The sequence below is a fragment of the Pseudonaja textilis genome, chromosome 18, assembly GCF_049901715.1.
Source record: "Pseudonaja textilis isolate UNSWEBS1 chromosome 18, rPseTex1.2, whole genome shotgun sequence".
In the NCBI taxonomy this organism is placed as follows: Eukaryota; Metazoa; Chordata; class Lepidosauria; order Squamata; family Elapidae; genus Pseudonaja; species Pseudonaja textilis.
In genome coordinates, this window is record NC_142007.1 from 560,237 (window position 1) to 583,129 (window position 22,893).

The window sequence follows — 22,893 nt, forward strand, 5'->3', positions numbered from 1 at the left end:
TCCATCTGGCGAACATCTGAGTACCAGCGGAGACACGGAGGCAGGAGTTAGATTGGAGCAAATTGGACAAACTCGAGGCCTCAGAAACCAGGATTCGAGCTGAGTCTACGCCTGTGGATTAGGCCGGGCCCATAACTCCTCCTCACGTTTCAGGCCGGCAGGAGGGGGCTTCCGCCTAGAAGGGGCGAAGGGGCTCAAGGAGGATGTCTCCCAAAGCCTGCAGGGATATCATCCAAACGAAAATGAAAAGAGGCCGAGACTGACTTCGTCTCTTCCTCTGACGAATATCCGAGCAGCAGAGGGGAAGCGCATGCAGGTGTTAGACTGGAGCAAATTAGACAAAGTTGACGCAGCTTACAAACTAGGATTACGGTTGAATCTAGGTCTGTTGGCCAGACCAAGCCCATAACTCTTCACGTTTCAGGCCAGAAGGAGGTGACCTTCAGTGGCCCACTTCGAGAAGGTGACTCAAGGAGGGCGTCTCCCAAAGCCTGCGGAGATATCCGTCGCCCAAATGGAAATGAAAGGAGCGAAGGGAGGTTCGTATCAACCGGCATCGTCCTCCTGACCCGCCTCTTGGTCGGACGTCACAATCCAATTTTCGCACGAGGTCCCCTGGGATCACGTGGCAGGAGGTTGACAGGGTGCGAGATTTCGGAAGAAGGTGCGATTTGACAAGTGGCAGCGGAGGAGACGGAGGGCGCAAGGTCTCCGGGGAGAAGGCGAGGCTGCGTCAGCCGCCTGGCATTTGGCCAAGTCACAAGCTTTCAGGGCGGCTGCCACACTTGACATCCGTGGATTCAAGGATCATCGTGTTTTAGACACAAACGCTCTTTCACAAGATTGGGTTCCTTTAAAGTAGTCCTCCTTAGAAGCACAATCAGGCCCAAACTTTTCTGTCGTTAAACGAGACATTTGTGAAGTGGGTTTCGCCCCGTTTTAGGAAGTTGAGCCACAGAAGTCGTTAAATTAGTAACGCTTAACGTTAAGTGGACTTTGCTTTTCAAAAGGTCGCTAAAGGGGATCACTTGACACCCCCACCACCACGACTGTGGCCACCATAAATGTGAATCAGTTGTCAATAAATCCCGTGACCACGGGGACAATGGCTACAACGGTCGTAAATGTGAAAAACGTTCCTTTATCTCAGTGCCGTTGTAACTTTGAGCGGTCACAGATTAGATTAACAGAGTTAGAAGGGACCTTGTAGGCCATCTAGTCCAACTCCCCCACCCAGTCACTAAATGAACTGTCGTATGTCGAGGACTAGCTGAATCCCACAGTGGCGCACAACTTCATTTTTCCTCCCAACATATAGGGAGCTTTTATTCCACGGCCTGCTTTTAAGAAGACGTTCTGCCTATTTCACTTTTATTCGGGTTTTTTCTTCGGTTCCTGGAGGTAAAAAGTCCATGAATCAACCTCAACAGGGACGTAACCTCGTTTCTCCCTCTGGCACCAAACATAATCACGAAATGAAAGGACTTTTCCATCCTGTATTTCTCGCTTGGAAACGTCCGGAGGGGTTTCACATAAAATTATCTTTGCTGATTCCAAGATGGGTTGAGCAGATCTTGATTTAAGGTAAAGGTGGCCCCTCCGTGGATGAAGGTCGGTTTCTGGGGATATCGAGGGATGAATGGATGTGTCTTTTTTTTAAATAGACTAATAAGGAAGCGGTGTGCCCTTATTTTTCTCCGGGGCGTTTCTTTAGACTTCCGAATCCACCTACAGAATATCAGAATCCTAGGGCTGGGAGGGAGCCTGGAGGTCTTCTAGTCCAGCCCAAGCTCCTCCAGGCTGGAGACCCCCCTTGTCTTGGTCTCTATCATCCCAGGTCAATCAATCAGCGGAGGGGCTTCCCTCCAGAAGCCGTGGGGTGGTCCATCCCTGGAATGGGGGAGGGTCTCCTGCCTTGAGCAGGGGGGGTTGGACTAGAGGACCTCGGAGGCCCCTCCCAAGCGCAGAATTCTATCAATGACTTCGGAGTCAGAGAAAGCTCTTCTGGCAATCGTCTGCGGAGGGTCATGGGAGTCCCAAGGGACTGAATGTGTGAAGCAGGTGCACATTTCAGGCCCCACAACGGGGCCTTGTTTCCACCAGACGCGGCTGGAGCGTGGCAGAGGCAGAGGGAGGCGGGGGGGGGCGCTGGCCTTCGGTCCCATGAAAACCCCAACTGTCTGTCCGCCTTGGGACAAGGCGGCCACTGTTTGGGGGAGATCCTTCGGGAGGGAGGGGCGGGTTCCAAGCAGGGGTGCGGCAACACACACACACACACACACACACACACACACACACACACACACACTCCAGGATGGCGGTAGGGAGAGAAGGAAGAGTAAGAACCTGCCTCCCTTTGGGCGTAAAAATGGAGGCCGCGCTGGGGTTTGTGGGTCTTTGTGCCAAGGGAGGCGGGTGAGGGCTGGCCGATGGGCCTGGAATGATCAGTTTGGAATTAGAAAAAATACTTTGAGGCAGAGTTTCCACCACCCAACCTTAGTCGCTTTACAAGGGATGGACTTCAACTCCCAGAATTCCCCAGCTCTGCAGTGGGGTTATGACCTGTCAGAGAGCACCAAGGAAGCCACAACCCTTCTCCTTCCCCCTTTTCTCCATCTCCTCCTCCTCCTCCTCCCCTCGGCAAAACTCCTTGCCTTCCAGCCCTGGTGATGTAACCTAGTTTGGTAATGAAACGTCTGCGAGGAAACAGCCCTGCTCAGAGAGCCCCAAGAACCCCACAAACTTATGAGCATTAGACAAAACTGCAGAAAAGTGAACCTCTCCTCCTTTGACTCTTCCAGCATAAAGTTCAAATCAGCATCCAATATTTTTTTTTCTTTTTACAGCATTAACTTCCTCTTATCCCAAGAAGCATCTTCGATATTCATTAAGACTTTGAGTCACTGATTAATCAGAACGAAGTTAGCCAACTCTTTAATTCGATCACCCATCCTTGTTATCCGCTTTAAAAAAAAAACACCTTCTTTAATTGTCTTTTTTAAAAGGTACATTTGCAATGGTGTAAAACACATTTTGATGCTGTCTGTAATTCGGTTTTTAGGGGCTGCTAACCCGCCTGGACCTGACTGTGGGAATCAAAGCTGTTTTAATTGACTCTCCTGCCTTTCCACCATTTTAGACAAACGGACGATTGCTGGCAATAAGCGGAAGATTGAAAAACTTAATTAGCAATAAGCTGATCTTCTCCAGGCTTCGCCCTTCTTTTAACCCACAAATTCCAATAAAAAGGGGGAGGAAAGTAATACAGTTACTTTGCATTTTTCACAATGAGATTATTCCAGAATGTGTGTGTGTGTGTGTGTATGTATATATATATATATTCTCCTTGCGAATGAGGCTCTAAATAATCTTTTCACCCCCGATGTTTTCCAAATAGACTGGAAATTTGGGGGGATTTGAACTTCAAGGGATCCTTTCTGAGGGATCAGTATTGTATGATAACAGCAACTCTATACAGGTAGCCTCAACGTATGACCACAACACAGCCCCAAATTATGTTATTAAGTGAGACATTTGCAAGTATAGGTAGTCCTCGGCTTAGATGTCACCACTAGATGTCGGCAAAGACCAGGCAGGCAAGGAAGTTGAGCTCCATACTGCCTCTAGTGGCCGGTCCAGTTATTGAGGCCAAACCTGATCAGGTGATTTATGAGCAAAGCTTTTGAGTTCCTAATTTATGGAGCCATAAAGTCATACCTGAAGGCAAGTTCTCTCCAAGCCCCTTGCCAAATGTTGAATATTTCTTTTTAAGTGAAGTGCTTGGCTGGTCTCAGCAGCAGCCAATTGGAGACAAGTGTGGGCCAAGATCTATAATGGCTTTCTTTTCAACGTGTGTGTGTGTGTGCGTGCGTGTGTGTGAGAGAGAGAGAGAGAGAGAATTGAGCCCAAAGTTTCTGTTACTAAGCGAGACATTGTTAAATATGTTTCCTTCCTTCCTCCCTCCTCTTTCTTTTTTCTCCTGTTTTTCCCCTTTTCTCCTTCTTTCCTTCCTTCCTTCTCTTCTTTCTCCTTCTTTCCTTTTTCTTTCTTCTTCCTTTATTTTTCTTCCTTCTCTCTCTTTCTCTTTCCTCCCTCCCTCCTTCCCTTCTCTTTTTCTTGTTTCTCTTTCTTGCTTCTCCTGCTTCCTTTCCCTTTTCTCCTTCTTTCTCCCTCCCTCCCTTTTCTCCTTCCTTCCTTCCTTCCTTCCTTCCTTCCTTCCTTCCTTCCTTCTTTCCTCTTCCTCCCTCCCTCTTCTCACCAGAGGGGCAACTAGGGACAGGGAGCAAGATCGCACGTTGTGGGAAGGGGGCCAACACTTAACAGAAGGTTTTTTGGACCAAACCCCGTGATTTACCTTCAGGTCTTCCCGTTTGGGAATAACCTTGAGGGCTTTTAAGGGCATCCCACGCTCTTTCCCCCCCCCTCAGTCAACCCCTCCCCCGATGCCTCCCAGGCCCCCTTTGGGACACCCCTCCACTAAAGCCCCCCACGTGGCTCCCTCTCAAAAGCCCAGCGAGTGTTCCTGGCACCCCAAAGAGCATCCGTGTCCCCCCAAACCTCCAACCTCCCTTTTGGGCCAGCAAAGGGACCCCTGAACAGGCTAACACCGCAACAGGTCCAGCATCCCTCTGTGCATGCTCAGAGTCTGCTCTCAACCAGCCGAAGACAACGAAGGAGATTCTCGACAGCCGGGCAGAAAAGCCATTGTTTGAAAGCGAGATTTTGCAAAAAATAAAATAAAATGCAGAATCCGGGACGGGCGGCATTTGCAGGGAAGCCCCAGGCCGGCCGGTGCAGCTGAGGGCAAAACCCTCAGGGGGCAAAACCCGACTCGGATAGCTTGGCAAAGGCCTCGGCCGGTTGGCACCGCTTTGCCACACGAGGCGATCCAGGCAAGGAGACACCGCAAAACGGCAGTTCCAAGAGCTCCCGCAGGCTGGCCCAGCCGTAGCTGCGGCTGCAATCCCAGAGTTATGGCCGCCTGCAGACCGGCACGAAAGAGGAATCCTCCTCGCCTTCCCCGCCCCGAGGGTCAGGGGGGAGGGGCAGGGCATGCTGGCAAGGAGGTGCTATTTTGCAGGGCACGCAGCCCCCCTCCCACCGGAGCCCAACACATCCGTGGCTGAACGGGGAAGCGAGCTTTGCCTCATTTCACCACCTTTCTTGCCACGGTTGTTAAGTGAAGCACCGCCGTTGTCAAATTAGCCACACGGTTGTTAAGTGAATCTGGCCTCCCCATTGGCTTTGCTGGTTGGAAGGTCGCAAAAGGGGATTGCATGACCTCGAAATCATCATAAGTATGAACCTGTTGCCCTCCCTCCCTCCCTCCCTCTCTCCTTCCTTCGTTCCTCCCTCCCTTCCTCTCCCCCCTCTCTCCCCATTCCTCCCTCCCTCCCTCTTTCTCCTTCCTCCCTTCTTGTCTCCCTCCATTCTTTCCTCCCTTCCTTCCTTCCTTCCTTCCTCCTTCCTTCCCCTCTGTCTCTCTCCATTCCTCCCTCCCTTCTTTCTTGTCTCCCTCCATTCCTTCCTGCCTCCCTCCCTCCCTCTTTCTCCTTCCTTCCTTCACTTTCCTCTCTTTTTCCTCCCTCCCTCCCTCCCTCTTTCTCCTTCCTTCCTTAGTTCTCCTTCTTTCTTTCATTCCTCCTCCTCCTCGTCCTCCTCCTCCTCCTGCTAGGTTTACTTACACCCGCCTTTAGGTATTTTATCATTCCAGCCATTTTGTGCCTCCAGACCGTGACTTCCATCCCTCCTAAGGGCCAAAATGGGAGGTGAGCAGCCCTCGTAGCTGAGTGACTAAAACACACACATCAATGAATTCCGCCTCAGGGGGGGCTGGTCCTCTCCCCCCACCAATAACAAGGCAAGGCATCCCCACCCAGGGCATCGGCCTTGGCCTGAATGCGCCCATCCGTACAAACCATGGCTTGTTTAACCTAAGTGCAGAATTGGTGCTCTGACTTCTCACTCGGTTCCAGTGAATGACCGAGACACACAAACACACACAGACACCTTAGGAAGACACACACACACACACACACATGAAGTAGGGAATGAACCACGGCTGCCTTTTCTCTTCCCTAAGGCTAACTTTTAAAGGCCAGCCAGTCCTTCCTTTCAGGTAAATGGAAAACCCAACAGAGATGGACCCTGAAATATTTACACAGATAGTCCTTGACTTACAACAGTTCATTTAGTGACCGTTCAAAGTTACAAAAAGGGACTTACGATTGTTTTTCACACTTATGACCGCTGCAGCATTTCCCCGTGGTCACGTGATCAAGATTGGCAACTGATTCGTATTTACGATGAGTCCCCAGGGTCACCCGATCCCCTTTTGTGACCTCCTGATGAGCAAAGTCAATCCGGAAGCTGGATTCACTTAACGACCATTTTAATTAATTTAACAGCGGTGGTGATTCACTTAACAACAATGCAAGAAAGGTCATAAAATGGGGCAAAATTCACTTAACGACTGTCTCGCTTAAGCAACAGAAACGTTGGGCCCCATTGTACGTTGTAAGTCGAGAACCTGCATAACAACCCAAAGAAAGTCTGCAGAGGGCTTTCAAGAAAGGAAGAAAAAGAACATATGATAAAGTCCTTTTTTAAAAATGAAAGTGGAGAAAGGAGACTAAAATCCCGAACACCCTGATCTGGTAAAATCGTTCGTAAGTCCAAAGATTTCAAAGCAGAATTCAGATTCCAGAAATTAAAACCGGCTTTGAAATTCACCGTTGAGCTTTTTGTGGATTTACTGCACTTAATGACTTCTGCGCTTTCTTTAAAACTAGGGACCAGGCTGTCCAAATAAACGGACAACCTTCCCGTCTGTACTGCACGCCTGACGAGACTATAATGGCTGGTTCTGTTTCTCCCGCCGTCCTTTTGCTGCACCGAAGGAGCGGGAAGCAGTTGTCATGGTGCTGAACACAAGCCAACATGGGCACCTGGAAACGCCTTGCCAGAATCAAACCAAGGTCAGTCCGTTTCTGGCTTCCTGCATGCAAAGCGGCTCCGGGGAAACTTGGAGGCCGCCTTGGCGAAAACCTAGGACCCAGCGTCCCGGGGCAACCAGGCACAGCAGTGAGCCAACCAAGGGGCTTTCCAGCTTGAATCTCAGCCCTGTTGCAAAACATGCACAGAGCTTCGGCTTCTCTTCCGTTGTACTAAGCCACAGTTTGTGTCTGAATAGCGGACGGTAGACTGAGTTCAATCGCCCAGGGTGCTAAATCTCTCTTTGGCATCCCTCTAAGCACAGCCAAAAGTTATTCTCCAAACCAAAAACGCCTCTTTCCCTGCACCTTGGCATTGCCTCCAGCTGGTCTGAGCTTTTCCCAAGCACAATTTTGCTAGTGCAAAACACACACACACACACACACTGTCTCTCTCTCCAGCTGCATGTGCCTGCTTAACAAAAAGTGGCTTCTAGAGAAGTTCAAAGACTTGTCTCTGAGGTCAAGGACTGGTCAACGTCTTCTCTGCTTCCATTCACTCCAAATATATATATACACACACATACATACATACATACATTTCATCCTTTCCTTTCCTTAACTCTCCTTTCCTATTCAAAACTCTGTCTGGGTTGGCCCTAAGAGTCGCTTCGCAGTTCATTTCTTGGCGATTTCCCCCTTGAACCTCCCCAGCGGATCAGCGCCATGGCTCCGTCAATCACCCGCCGTGTCCACAGATAGGATCCCAACTGCCTTGCTGGTGATCAGCTGTTTATTAATCACCAGAATTGGTTCACGCTTTGCAGGGATCACATGCCCCGAAAATGCTTCCTTGGGACTTCACAGGGTCTGATTCCCTGTCCCAGTTTTTTGTTTTTTGTTTGTTTTATAAAAATTAGGTTAAAATTGTAGCTTGGAGCAGGGAAGGCGTTCCACTGAGCGCAGATGGAGAGGGGAGAACCTGGTGTTTTATTTTATTTTTAATTTTTTGCCATGGAGTCGGCTGTCAGTCCCTGGCAAGGAGAGGGTTAAGAGCCAGACCTGATTAAGATTTTCTTCTTAGAAATAATAAATCCTGGGTGGGTGGGAAGGGTGGGAGGGAGGGAGGGAGGGGGGGGCTTATCCTTCCTGGAAACAGCAGATTGAAGCCAGACTGGAATAAGGCAGCCTCCCCCCCCCCCCCCAAAACAAGCTTTGTGAATCCTGCATGAGGTTTTGCAAGCGTTGTCAAAACCGGGACCTTTGCCGAGGCTCCCCCCACTGGCCGGGGTCAGGGCTTTTCGGGTGTTTGGCACCCAAAGGGACCCACAACCCGGCCGAGAGGCTGGCAGGGCAGCGTTTGAAGGGGGCGAATGTTTTCTTCTGTGTCAAGTTCGGGGCGAGTACGGAGGTGGTGGAGACGCCACGCATCACCCGTCAATAGAATGAAATGGATGAGGTTGGGCGAAACGAGCAGGCAAGACCCACTTTAATCACACACACACACACACACACACACACACACACACACAAACAACCCACAAGCATGTCAATTTATGCCCCCACCCGTTTTGAAGAAAAGAGGAGAAAAGAAGACGCTGCTTGACACACACACACAAAACAACAAGCCAGAGTGAGACCTCATTCTTGGCATGAACAAAAGAGGCTGGTCATATTAGTATTATTATCATTATGATTATTATTATATTATTATTATCATTATTAGATTATCTATTATCTATCGGTATTAAGATTATTTTCTTCGGAAACTGCCAGGATAAGTGAAGATTTGACCTTCCTCCCCCGCGCTGCCCCCACTCACCCCCCTCCCCGTTTGGAGAGTCACAAAGAAGGGAGGAATAGGATTCATTTTCAGGCACAAGGATGAAGGGATGGAATATAGAGTGACGGGGGTGGAAGGGTCCTTGGAGGTCATCTAGCCCAACCCCCAACCCCCGCCTGAGCAGGAGACCTTACACCATCCTGGAGAGACGGTTGTCCAGTCTCTTCTGGGAAACCTCCACCCAAGTTGGCTTATGGGAGGTAACCTCGATTTCCACGCCTAAGGAAGACGGGCGGCATCGCTCCACGCACAGCCCAGCGTCGGAATTCGCCCCGGGTTTCAATTCAGCTTCGTTGGGTCGTCTGAACAGACGGTCTCCTCCTGGTGAGATCCCCGAGGGGGTCGTGGAGGACCTGGACACGCTCCTCCTCGCCCACCCGCGAAGTTTGCTGCATTCCCACCCGAGAGAGAGGCGGGAAGGACGGGGGGAGGGGAGAACAATGCCCGCAACGCTCCTTTACACACGCGCGCGCGCGCTGCCCCGGGAGCAGCGGGGAGTGGCGGGTTCACCTTCACATGTACCCGGGTTGGCTCGCGCGCCCCGCGGGGCCGGAGGGATTTTTTTTTCCCGCCAAGCCAACTTCTCTCGGGTCTGGCTGGGGTCCAACCAACTCCCCCACCCCCCACCCCCAAAAAGGAGAGGTCGTGCAAATGGGCGGCGCGGTGCCCCCTTTCTCCCGCCACCCCAGTCCCCGGGCACACGTGTCTGGGCGCGCGTGGCAGGCTGTTGCATAAACACCCGGGCAACTTAAGGCTCGCCTTTTGCACGCGTCTGGCTGCACGTCGGAGGGGGCCGCCAATGGAGGGTAAGTCCTTGGCAGCTCGGCTGGGGCGACAGGCGTGACGCTCGGCTGGACCCCAGCCCTGGCGCTGCCCGGAGGGGGCTCGGCGGCTCAGAGGAGGAGGAGGGGGCGCTTCGCCGTCGGCCCCACGCAGCCGCCCGCGTTCTCGGGTGGCAGCCCCCGGGGACGAGCGCCAGCGCCCCCGCCCTGTGGAGACAGCGGTTCCAGCTGCTGCGCCATCGCCTGCCAAGGGGGGCGGCGGGGGGCGGCGGCGGCGAGCCCCCTTCCCCGCCCGCCGCAAGCAGCCGCCGCTTTCCCTGGTCCTGAAAGTGTCGGTAAAGTCGCCCCCCGCCCCGCGGAGGGAGCAGCGCGGCTTCCACCCCCGCCCCCCGCCCGCCTCAGAGCCGGGGAAGTTGGAAGAGAAGGTGCCCCCTCCTCTAACGCCCCCCGCCCGGCCCCACGCGCGGAGCAGCCCCCTTACCTGGTCGCCGAAACCCACTGCATCCACATTGTCACGCCGGCGGTGGCAGAAAAGGGGAGGAGGGGGGCTCAGATCTTCCCAGCCATGCGGGGAGAGGGGCGGGGGGTCGCCGCTGCAGCCGCCCGGCGGAGAACGAGGGAGGGAGGGAGGGAGGGAGAGCCGGGGGCGACCCCGCCTCTCCCCCACAAAGCCGCCGCCGCCGCCGCGAAGTTGGGCCGGGCCGGCGGAGGGGTCAGCAGGGGCGCCGGAGACGGCCCGAGTGGGGGGCGCGAGCCGCCCCCCGGCAGCCGCCCGGGGTCATGGAAGGGGGGCGGCGGGCAGTGGGCGAGGGGTCCGCCTGGCCGGGAGGCGCCTGAGGTCAGCCGGGCCGCCGCCGCCGCCGCCGCCTCCTCCTCGTCCTCCTCCTCCTCCGCAGAGCATCCAGGCGGCTCCCGCCGGCCGGTCCCGCTGCCCGGTGCCCGCCGCCGCGTCCCCTCCGCTCGCTGGCTGGCTCGGCAGCTGCGCCGCTGCAGCCCCGCCGGTGGCTCTGCCTGGCTCCGACGCTGCCGCTGCTGCCGCCGCCGACGCCGCCTGGCCCAGCCCCGCCTGACGTCAGCCCCAGGAGCTGGGGGGGCATGAACCCCCTTATCTCCCTTCGCCCCCCACCCCCACCCGAGGCCGGGGGGCGGAGGGAAGGCACCCGGGCCCATCCGCCACAGCCAGCCCGGCCAAGATGCGAGCCGAACAGCCGGAAAGCGGACTCCAAACTCCATCGGACCCAGCCGGGGGGCTCAAGTGACCACCAGCATGCTGGGGGAAGGGACTGGACTCCAAGGCCCATCTGCCCCGGTTGGGTGGCCAGCTGACCACCAGGATGCCGGGGGGTACTGGACGGAGGAGGGGGAGCTTTCAAAAGGAGGGAGGGGGCAGAAAGAAGAAGGGGGCTGGTTTCAGACTCACCTGGAGCCCAAAGCATTCCAACAGCCTCTCTGCTGGGCTAAACCAGGGCTTATTTAAACTACGGTTTGCCAAGCGAGCCATGGTTCTTGGGCACAGCTGCCTGCCTGGCGCTAACTGGTCGGTGACATTGAATTAATGCCACATTTATTTGGTGCAGCTAATGCCCTGGGTCTTCCCAGGTCACCAGGATTAATGCTGCTCTTTGCGTCCACTAAGGCTGATAATCCGGTGGGCGCTTGGAGGGCGCTGGGGCTGATGGGTGGGAGAGTCCTCTGAAAGTACTACGAGGTCAACACGGGGTCTTATCCAAGTTGCCCGGGGCTGGAAAAGAGGAAGGTTTTGTGAGGGGAACTTTACTTTTGAAGGAAGGGGTAAGTGATCCGGTCGTCCTCAGGGCCAAACTCAGCCCCATGGGTCCTTTCGGACGGTCTGAGTCCCCCCCACCAAACACGGGCACTTTAAGATGGATGGACTGCAACTCCCAGGATTCCCCAGGGAAGGAGGGAAGGAGGAAGGGAGGGAGGAAGAGGGAGGGTAGAAGAAAGACAGTGAGGGAAGAAGGAAGGAAGGAGAAAGACAGAAGGAAGAAGGGAGGAAAGGAGGGAAGGAGAAAGATAGAAGAAGGAAGGAAAGAAGAGAGGTTGAGAGGGAGGGAGGAGAATAAAGGAAGGGAAGAGAAAGAGAGGACAGAAGGAGGGAGGGAGGGTGGGAGGGAGGGAGGAAGATGGCTGGGGAATTCTGGGAGTTGAAGTCCACCCATCTTAAAGTTGTCAAATTTGGCAAACTCTGCACTAAAATATCTCTCTCTTCACTGTCTTTTCCCAGCAAAACAACAACAATTTGCAATGGTTGTTGCTTTTTTTAAAAAAAAATGGAGCCGCAGCAAGGAAAGGGGGCTTTGAAACGCCTTTAAAGGAAGGTTTGAAGACGAAAACCCTTCGGGGATCCCGCAGACAGACAGAAAGGGAGAAAAACAAAGTTTTGAGCCAACAAATGAAGCCAGTTCAAAAGTTAAAAGGGAGCCTACAAATTAACTGCGAGGCTCTGCTCATCTCAAGTCCTCAAAAATGGCTCCTTGAGATGGGAAAAGCAGCCCCAAATTGAAGAAAATCTGCTTTTATTTTGGAGGGAGGCGAGTTTATAGCCGCATCACCTCAAAAATAAAACTCCCTGCCTCTCAAAGCAGAGCATAAATAATATAGAATGCAATAAATAAGTCAGCTCTGTTTATTTTATAGGTTGGAAGAGGCCCAGAAGTTTTATGGCAATTTTCTGTGTTCCTGGGCATTTCCGGGAAAGTACGGGGCTCTTCAAGCCCTTCGTGAATTCCTTCTCCCCCCTTTGGATTTGTAATATTTAGGCAGGGGGTTATTGATACTGATCCTTCCTTCCTTCCTTCCTTCCTTGATCTCTCCGTATCTTTCTTTCTCTCTCTCCCTTTCTTGTACCTTCTTTCTTTCTTTCCTTCTTCCCCCCTCACTCCCTGCCTCTTTCCCCTCCTCTCTTCCTTCTTCTGCCCCTCCCTCTCCTTCCTTCCTTCCTTCCTTCCTTCCTTCCTTCCTTCCTTCCTTGGGAATTCTGGGAGTCCAAGTCCATCCACCTTCAGGTGACCAAGTTGGACAAACCATGGCTTGGACCAATAAACCCTTATCTGCAGCTACCCTCCACATCTGGAAATCTACATTCGGAGGGGGGGATTCACCCCTTTTGCGGGGGGGCCACAAAACCCGACGGAAGCCGCCCCCTTGGAATCCCTGCAGCCCCTTTGAGGTTCAGCAGGCCATGTGAACTCACCTGGCCGGGTTACTTTAGGGTTGCACAAACTGGGTTTGCTACTAAAATAAAGTCACCCCCCCGAATGCCCCAAGCCGGCCGGCCCGTTAGAGGTGCCTCTTTGCCTTCATTCCTTGACTTCCTGGCGATCCGGCGATCCTGAAGTGCCGGAAGTGATGGCAAAATGACTAACCTCACACCTCCCAGGAAGAGTGCGAAATATTTAAATCTTGGCTTACCTCACCTGTCCCTTTTATCTTCCCTCTCCTGGATTGCAATGCCTGGCTAGGAATTGGGGGGCTCCCGTGGCATCACCCCGACTCTCCTGAACCCCACGCAAGGAAAGAGGGGGCGGGCACAGGCCAGGATGCACCTCAAGCCACCGTTTGAACCTCTTGCTTAACAACAGACGTTTGGGGTCCATTGTGGCTGTAAGCTGAGGACGACCTGGATTTCATATATCCCCCAAAAAGGCTAAAATGGAAGGATTTCTCTCTCTCTCTCTCTCTCTCTTTCTTTCTTTCTTTCTTTTTCTTTCTTCCTTCTTTCTTTTTATATTTATCATCTCTCTCTCCCCCCCCCTCTGTCTGTCTCTCTTTCTCTCTCTTTTCTTTCTCATAGCCTCTGAGCATGTGCAAAATGCTTCTTCTCCCTCCTTGCTAACGTAATCCTCCCAATTCTAGGATGAACTTTGGATATCCTCTCTGTCTCAAAGAGAGGCAGGAAGTTGCTAAGTCCGCCCGGCGTTATTTATAATTTCTAAGAGGGGAAGTTTCCCCGCAACAATTGTCTCTTTTTCTTCCTGCCCTGAATGGGGCTCCCTGTTCCAGTCCACGGGGTTGCGACACACACACACACCCTGCAACCTTTTGTCCCGTTCCTGCCCCCCCCCCCCGCAGCCGAACGTGGGTGCTGGGGAAGGCTGCCAATCCTGGCTTCTCAACCCTTCCAGACAGAAGCCTCTCCAAAAGAATTTCTCTCCCCCGTGGGCGGCAAGGAAGGGATGCGCTCCTGGATACGGTTACCAAGGAGCTCTTTAGGATGGCACAGCAGTTATGAGTGGGTGGGTGGGGGCAGCAGGGTGGCCGGTCCCCCTGGGAGCCATTTTGACAGTGGGGAACCCGAAGGCTCTCAAAACAGGTATGGCCTCGGACACGGTTCGCGCCGCCTCTTCCTCCCCGACCTTCCGATCGCCTCCCAGTACCAAAATTGAGCCTCCCTGGACAAGAGCAGTCTACCTCACAGTGGAGGCGAATCCCTTCTTTGGGCTTTTTTTTTTTTGCATCGTTACATCCATGCGTCGTTAGTTCACGGACGGGGCAGAGATAATCATCATCATCATCATCATCATCAGTCGTAAGCCCAGGTGGTTCTCGATTTGCCACTAACCGTTTCTGCGACCACGTTGGAAGTGACCACGGCACTGGGCAGCCCATTGGGCCAGGATGGAATAAAGAGGTCTCCTGACGGAGCAGGGGGTTGGACTAGACAACCTCTGGGGCCCCTTCCGACCCTGTTATCCTGAATTATTTTAGAATTAAGCACGCCGGACAAACTGTATGGCATCCATGTCAAGAAGGGAGGTTCTGGGAAGGTTCTCAGTTGCGGGTCTTGTGAGCCAAAACCGTTGTGGTTTTTCCAAACAGCTGCAAATTGTAGCCTGCTTTTCTCCACTTCGTTTGACGCTAATCCCACGACAACTTTAATTAGAGAGGAAGAAAGCAAGTTCACTCTTGCGAAAGCTCCCTCTTGCTCTGCCTGACTCGGCCTGACAGCCATGAACGGAGGGGAAAATGCAACCGCCAGGCAAGGGGATTCGTAGGATCGTAGAAGGCTGGGGCTGGAAGGGACCTCAGAGGTCTTCTAGTCCAGCCCCCTGCCGAAGCAGGAGACCCTAGACCACTCCAGACAAGGGGCTGTCCACTCCAGCCTTTCCCTGAAGACCTCCAGCGATTGGGGGAACCCCGACCTCTGGAGGGAAGCCGTCTGTCCGTCCATCCGTCCTTAGCAAAATCAAACAACGCCCAGAGGTTCCTTCGTAAGGGAAGGCCGGACATTTCGTGCATTTAGCACACAGAATCACAGGGCTGGGAGGGACCTCAGGGGGTCTCCTAGTCCTGCTCAAGCAGGAGACCTGAGGCCCTTTCAGACAAGCCTCCCGTCAATGCCAACTTTGTCCCCCTGGCCTTAAACCTGGGGAATGAAATCCCCTGGGAATCTTCCTTGCTCGGACAGGCCAGAGGTCGACAGGATCTTCTAACTGGCTCCACGGGGCCCCTAAGTGCGGGATAGAAGAGCGTAAGCGTGATAGCTTATTCCTAATCTTCCATCAGGAATGGTCAAAGGTCTCCTGCTTGAGCAGGGGGTTGGACTAGATGATCTCCCAAGTCTATTCCATCACCAAGTTTCATTTTGATGGGAAAACTTGCCAGACCAACTTTCAAACCCCACATTAGCCAGGATAATTAATGGCTTCTAATGAGCCATTTATCCCTTCTCCGCACCCCGACATCATTAGGTCAGATGGAAATTACAGGAAGGAATGGGGTTTTTTTTAAAAAACTTGATTCTACATTGCACGCGCTAATTCCTTCCTGCGCCAATTCCTTTGAACTCATTCCAACCTCCTGATCCCACCGGAACTGTCAGTTTGATTCCCGCCTGACTAGATCCGATGCCTTGCTTAACACCCCCCCACACCCCATTGACAGTCTGCTCCCGACTGTGGTCGTAAGTCGAGGACTTTTTGCTAATAGCAAAAGCCCTTCTGGGGTCCAGCTTGGAAAATAAAGTGAATTTTGCTTGTCGCAAGCCAGAAACCATCAGATTGGCACAAAGCTGGCAGGAATAGCCAACGCTCCCGAAGAGAGGCTCAGGATAAAAGGAGGATTGCAAGGGATTTGAGCGTTGGGCCCTAACTAACAAAAATGAAATTCGATGGTGAGGAAAGTAAGGTCTACACGGAGGCAAGAAAAAGCAGATGGCACAGGTCTAGCAGTGGCAGAATTCGATTTTTTTTTCACTCCCGGTTCTGTGGGCGTGGCTGGGTGGGCGTGGCAGGGGAAGGATATACTGCAAAATCCCCCTTCCCTCCCCACCCCCACTGACCTGCTTTCCAGCTCCCTTCTCCTGGGCAGAGAACAGTTGCAGGAAGTGGGTTTGGCTAGTCTAGAGAAAAGAAGGGTCGGGGGTGGCATGAGAGCCTCTTCCAGGATTTGAGGGGCTGCCCCGAAGAAGGGGGGGGGTGTCAACCTCTTCTGCAAAGCCCCTGAAGGCTGGACAAGAAAGAAAGGATGGAAACTAACTAAGAAGCAGCCTGGAACTAAGGAGGAATTTGAGGACAATTAACCCGTGGAACAACTGGCTTCCAGGAGCTGTGAATTCTCCAACACTGGAAGTTTTTAAGAAGGGATTGGATAACCCTATGTGTGAAGTGGTGTAGGATTTCCTGCCTGGGCAAGGGGTTGGACTAGAAGACCTCCGAGGTCCCGTCCAACTCTTTGTTATTCTCTTCTGTGATTCCAGCTTTTTAAAGGAAAGCGAGCCAGCCCATGTTGGCTTGCTATGTTCTCCCTGCCTGCTGTGGAGAATGGGCCCAGTTGGGGGCAGGGGGGGCGATACGGGGAGGTGGGAAGGTGGCAACCTTAATTTAGCATCACAAATTTGGCTGCACACAAAGGAATTCAAATCGGGACTTTTCAAAGCTAAGCACTTTGGGCTCGGTTGCTTAGCAGCCGCAAGGACAGATGTGTGGATCTGTCTAAAGTTAGTTCAGGCGAGCAAGCATGCTGGTGTTTCGCTCCTTAATAGGAGGCCGTGATTTAAAAAAAAAAAAACACACACAGACACACACACACACAGCTGTTGTCAAACTTCCGCTTGCTAGCCACCTGCAAATTTTGCAGCCGTAGAAAGTCACTGGAGGGTTTTGAACCCAGCGCCCAGTTTCTCGGTCAAAATGACATCTGGGCAGAAGGGAGCAAGGAGGGGCTTTGTGTTTGTGTGGATGTGGGGGGGTGTTTTACAACTTTCCTTGTCAGGTTGTTAACCTTCCCTTCCCCTTTCTTTTTTCTCCTTCCCTTCCCCTTCCTTCCCCTCCTCTGCTCTCACCCATCAAGATGCTTTTCAATTTCCTCTCTGGCGTCTCCCGCCCCGGCTCCCTCGCCCGACAGCGGACGATTCCGAATGATCTGTGCGTCTCCAAAGTCTTTGTCGGCCTCTTCATCTGACTCCATCAAAAGGCGGGCAAGGTTGTCGCTCCCGGGAGCGAAGGAAGGACAGGAAGGCGCCAACACCTGGTCGGGATCCTTCCTTCCCCGGGAAGAAGCCGAGGAAACTGGGCCAGGCCTATTGATCACCCGGGGGCGGGGGGCGGGGGGGGCGTTTCCCTTCCCCCTTTCTACGCCTGCCGCCTCCCGCACAGGTTGTGAAGTGGCACAACTGCTTACAAGGTGGGAGGTGACATGCCTCAGCTGGCAGAAACTCCAAGGCCAGGGAACCTTCAGAGGGGATTAGAACACAGGACATGGAATGACGGGGATGGAAGGCACCCTGGAGGTCTTCTAGTCTAACCTTATGCCAGAGCAGGAGGCCCTATGGCATTCCAGGCGAAGGGTTGTCCAATTCCTTCTTGAAAACCTCCAGCGATGGAGCAGCCACAACTTCTGGTGGCCAGCAGTTCCACTGGTTCACTGTCCTCCCTGTTTGGAAGTTTCTCCTTAATTCTGGGTTGCTTCTCTCCTTGATTAGCCTCCATCCGTTGCTTCTTGTCCGCATTGTGGCCGTAAATCGAGGACTACCTGTAAACCTTTACCAAGTCACCTTTAATGGCAATCTTATCTTCCCTGTCATTTAGGTAAGGCTGTGCCCAAATTGCTAAGAATTAAGAAACAAACTCCGGTTTATCTATTTGCAGGGAGACGCTGCTGCCTATTAAATCCATTCTCAGTCACCTGGTTATCACTTTTATTGTGAGCAACCTATTTGTATGCAATCATCTTTTATCATTTTCATTTTTATTCTCAGCTCAGCTTCCACTGGATCGTATTTTATCCTATTTTATTGCTCTGGGAATAGCAGCCTCTGCTATATTTTAATCCATCACCAAGCCGTGTATTAATATCAATACGAGTCGTAACTTGCTCTTGTACTTTTTCAAAGACTTCTGCTCCGACAGAGGTTCTCCTATAAAGGGAATGTTTTAGTTACCCTCGCTCAGAGCTTGTATAAACTGATTAGCGGGTCGTAGACTCCACGCTTAAAATGTGACACTCGGCTGAGCTTTGGACCAAAATAGGATAAAATTGGGGTTTCAAACTGGCCCCCGGCCTGCGACAGAGATGGCCTTCCTTGGCCAGACTTAAAGCAAAAAAAAGGGGGGGGGATTTTAATTGGTTCCCCCCCCCCCAGCTCATCTAGAGATGCCACAACCATATCTTGGGGTTTATCCATGCAATAATCCTCATTTGTGATGACCCTTTCTGCTGTCGGACAAACGCAGGAGACCCAGGGAGAAGGAGCCCTCGAGCGGGGGCAGAGAAGAGCAACACAGAGGACTTGAAGACCCCCCTCCCAACTCTGTCGTCCCGTATTCTGAGAGCCATACTCAAAAGAAGGAGGCATCTCCTGGCAATGAGGACAATTCATCGCTGGAATTAATTAATTGCCTCCAGACGTTCTGGATGGACTAGAAGACCTCCAGGGTCCCTTCCAACTCTGTTACTCTATCATCCCAGATCAACTAATCCATTAACTTCCCTCCAGAAGTTGTAGCTGCTCCATGAGTGGAGGTTTCCAAGAAGAGGCTGGGCAGCCATTGCGCTGGGATGGTATCGAGGCTGGAGTCGATGACCTCCGGGGCCCCTTCCAGCTCGTCATTCAGCTCTGAGCTCCCCGACCAAACCAGTGTCAACGGCAATCATTTTCTCAGCCTCCATCATTTGCAAAATACAAATCCCCAAGGGTCACTCCTTCTCCTTGGCCTCCAGCCTCTGCTGCCCAGATTTGAATTCTGGACTAAAAAAATCAACATTTAAATAAAACCGAACCGAGGAGAGGAGGGGGAGGAAAAGGGCGGGGGGGGGGTGGGGAGGGGGGGACAGTTCTAATTTTAGGATGCCCAATTTGGCCCAAAATAGCATCTCTCCAACCGGGGCTAAATTTGAAGGCTGCCCAGAGGTGCTGAGGCAGGTTTTTGACGTCTGTGGGCAGGAGGGGGAGGAGGGAGGGGGGGGAGAGGGGGGGCCACGTGTCAGAGCCGAGAGAAATGAGAGATAGGAAGACTCTGCCGGAGGACGCGAAGAATGGCTGTGAAATATCGCCCGGCGTTTCGGGAGCCTTAAATATAGTTCTGATCACGGGCGGTAAATTGTGGGGCTGCTCCCATTCATAACAGAAGGGAAGGAGACGCAACGCCTGGCGGGACTTTCGTCTCCTTCGCTCCTCTCTGGAAACTGGTGGGGGGTTGTTTTTCCTTCTTCTTCTTCTTCTCACGGCTCGTTGGCAAAAAATGTGGGTTTTTGCAGCTACCATTTTTAACTGGGTTTCCCCCGCCCCCCCCTCCTTTGGCGATGGGTATAGAGAGGGGCTCGGCTTACAAGCGCTCGTTTAGTGGCCGTTCAGATTTATGACGGTGCTGGAAACAGGGACTTTGTCACACTTCCCCCCACTTAGGACCGGCTCCCCTGATCCAGTTACCGAGGGGTTCGTAGTTATGACAGTCGCAGAGTCACACCAACAAACAAACGCCATGCGGCAGCCGGATCCGCTTAACAACAGTTACTAACCTAACAACTGCAGTGATTCACTTAACAGAAGTTTGTAAAGTGGGACGAAACTCACTTAAGAATTGTCTCATTTAGTAACAGGAAATAAGAGGACTCCACCAACACCCCCACCCCACCCCACCCCGAGTCCCTTCCAACTCCCTTATTCCCTTTTTCTTTTATTCTGCTGCTTGAACGGGAGGGTTGGACTAGAAGACCTCCAAGGCCCCTTCCAACTCTGCTATTCTGTTGTTATTCTCTCAGCCCCACCTTTAAAAAAACCAAACAAAATCTCAACATTTGCATTGCTCTCCTGCTCTTCCTAGCTTTGGGCGAAACGTGGAACCTTGAATCACTGGGAGACAAGAAAGGCCCAGGGAATCCTGGCCGAGTCTCTCGTTCTGCAAATAATGCAGGATATAAATAAACAGAGAAAGAAAGAAAAAGACTGGGAGATGCTGGGGGTCTCTCCCCGCATGTGGGAAGCTGCATTGCTATTACACACAATCCCTGGTTAACAGCACAGCGGCTCAGAACACCGGGGAGAAAATACCGCACAAAAATGACGCAACACTTAATCACACGTGTCTCCTCCCTGATCGATCGATCGATCGCAAAGATACAATTCCAGAATCGACTGTCGAGAGGACTCACTCCAAGGGACGTAGGAGCTACACAACGGTCGCCTGTTTTTATTTCTTTCTCCAAATATAACATAGAGAAATAGACAGGTGGGGGAGGGAATGAGGGTCACAGGAAAATAAGGAAGGAGAAAGGGAGGAGGAGCGGAAGGGTAAGGGAAGGGCTTATAAATCATTCGGAATTCTTTGCAAAATTTACGGGCCAGCCAGAGTTACTTGGGGTAAGTTGGGGCAGCTTATATATGGAAGGAAGGAAGGAAGGAAGGAAGGAAGGAAGGAAGGAAGGAAGGAAGGAAGGAAGGAAGGAAGGAAGGAAGGGATGGAGGGTGTTGTTTTATTATGGAAAGAGAAGGAAGAAGTGATCAGAAAGGAAGGAAAAGAGAAAGACAGGAAGGAAAACAGTCCTAAGTCACAGTTTTCAGTGTCGTCATAACTTTAAACGGTCACTAAATGAGCTGTTATACGTTGAAGGCTACATGTATCAGATTTGCCTGATCAATAGAGACCAGGGTGGGGGGAGAAATACCCTGAAAGCAACCACCGCATTGCATAAAATCTCTCCCTCTCTGCCCCAAACCCACTGGCCGCCCCCCCCCGCCCCGCTTTTCCCAGAAGAGACGAAATGCACCCCTTTAATCTCCCCCTTGCTGAGCTCGCGTGTGAGTTGGCAACAACAGCCGAAGTTATAAGCAAATGGGTTTGTTATGTGTGAGTGTGTGGGGTGGTTTTTTTTGCAAAGCTCCACGTCCTTTAAGAATTAATGAGCTCTGCTTGTTGAAAAAAACATGCACTTTCTTGCCTGGCTGCAGGCTCTCTGCTTCTGATCAAGCTCCGATTTCCTTGCCTGCGTGTTCTTAAACTCTGGTTTATTGCACAGCACAAACTCTCTCTTTTTTTTATTGCACAACACAAACTCCCCTGGGTAGGTTCCTGTTCGGATGGCAGGAGCTCATTCTTAATTCATAGTTCGTCTTTGGATGGGAGATCACAGGAAATCCCTCCTCCTCCTCCTCCTCCTCCTCCTCCTCTTCTCCTTCTGCTTATCTTCACCTTCTCCCCATTCCTTTTCCTTCTTTCTTTTCAAGCAAGTGAGAAAGAAAGAAAGAAAGAAAGAAAGAAAGAAAGAAAGACACAGAAGGAAAGAAAGAAAAAGGGATGGATGGAAGGAAGGAGGGAAGCAAAGAAGGAAGGAAGGAAGGAAGGAGGGAGGGAGGGAGGGAGGGGCATCACCTCCAGGTTTCAAAGGAGCGTCTCCCCCGGGGTTTCCCTGCCAAGGTCTTTTGTGCCTCCCCAGAAAGAGGCCTCAAAGTCCGGGGGGGGCGGGGGGGGGTTCCTGGCTCCATCCTTCGGGCCAAGGTCCTGCAACCAGCCCTCCTGCAGGAGAAAAGGCCCAGGGCCTCAGCATCTGCCCTGCCACTTCTCAGAGATGTCCACCTCCTGGGAGGGCCACTCGGCCGGCTGGAGAAGCCGAAGGAGAAGCTACTGTTGGAATTTATGTCAGAGGAGGAAAAAAAATCCAGGGCAATAAAAGGCTTCACCCGAGTCCTGTTAAACTCCTTCCTTTCTTTCTGAGGCGGCCGGTGGTCGAGTCTTCTTCCCTTTCCTTATTTCCATCCATCTCTCCCGCTTTCCCCCGGGGCCCAATCCACCTGGCTCTCCTGGGGGGGCCTCCGAAGGACGGAAAGGCGGGGGGGGGGGGCTCTGGGGTCACCCTTGGCAACCCCCTTCTGACACTCCAGGAAACTCCGAATATCAGCGAGGGGAAACCCAAAGATGTTCTCCAGAAGGAGGCAGAGAAGAAGGTCTTGGTACCGACAGCCTAAGCTAAAAGCTGGACGGAGCCAAAGTCATTATCAGTTATTTTGAAGGGAGGCCCCGTACAAGAGAGAGGGGGAAGAAGGGAGGGAGGGAGAGGGATAGACAGATAGATGGGTGGACGGATGGAGGGATGGATGGGATGGGGGATGGACGAGAGATGAGAGAGGGAGAGAGGGAGGAATGGTGGTAGGTGGATGGATGGATAGAATAGAGAGAGATAGGGAGGGAGGGAGGAGGAGGAGAGAGAGAGAAAAGACCGTTTGTCTCAAGTGTGCTTTATTGTATTTTGATTTCTAAATCTCTGCTCTTTTCTGGTGGGTCTTCCAGCTACCGAATTTCAAAGAAAACCTGTTTGTTCAATCCAGGCTATCAGACCCCGGATCCCAGAAGTTCCCTTAAGTGGATTCAGAAGATGAAGCCGTCATCTTATTTTCAGAAGACCGAGCGTTCGAAGAAAAAGAAAGGAACCCCCCCCCCCCCGGCCCCGATCGTTTCCAGATTGCCACATCTGTCAAACTCTGAAAGTTTCCAGGGCCAAATGACACCGTTGGTGCTTGGATGGCTTATTTAGAGCTGAAATGTGTCTTAGAATAGAATAGAATAACTTTTATATAGCTTATATAACTTTTATCTTTTATAGCTTTTCATCACTGAGTCTTTTTAATTGACTAAAGGGGAGGGTGATTGAATAGAATATTCTGGAGGTCTTCTAGTCCAACCCTCTGCCTAGGCAGGAAACCCTACACACCACTTCAGACAAAGGGTCATCCAACATCTTTTAAAAGACTTCCGGTGTTGGAGCATTCACGACTTCTGGGGGAAAGTCGTTCCACTGATTAATTGTTCTAATTAATATTAATATTTTGGATTGGAAGGGGATCAAAATTATGGGTTGTCCGTTTATGGGGGCCTAAGTTTTT

The 22,893-nt window shown here is 52.2% G+C and overlaps 1 protein-coding gene across 3 annotated transcripts in view; it reads right to left on the bottom strand.

Annotated features, from left to right (window-relative positions):
- Positions 1 to 11,108, bottom strand: part of AJAP1 (adherens junctions associated protein 1) — a 68,196-nt gene extending 57,088 nt beyond the window's left edge. For 2 of the 3 annotated variants that reach the window (XM_087914986.1, XM_087914985.1), the window contains exon 1: positions 10,039 to 10,099. In XM_087914986.1, coding sequence (XP_087771112.1) covers positions 10,039 to 10,067 — 29 coding nt within the window. In that variant the 5' untranslated portion in view covers positions 10,068 to 10,099. Of the gene's footprint in view, positions 1 to 10,038; positions 10,100 to 10,977 lie in introns of those variants that run through there. The other variant, XM_026720914.2, reaches the window with a different exon arrangement.
- Positions 11,109 to 22,893: the final 11,785 nt, after the last annotated feature.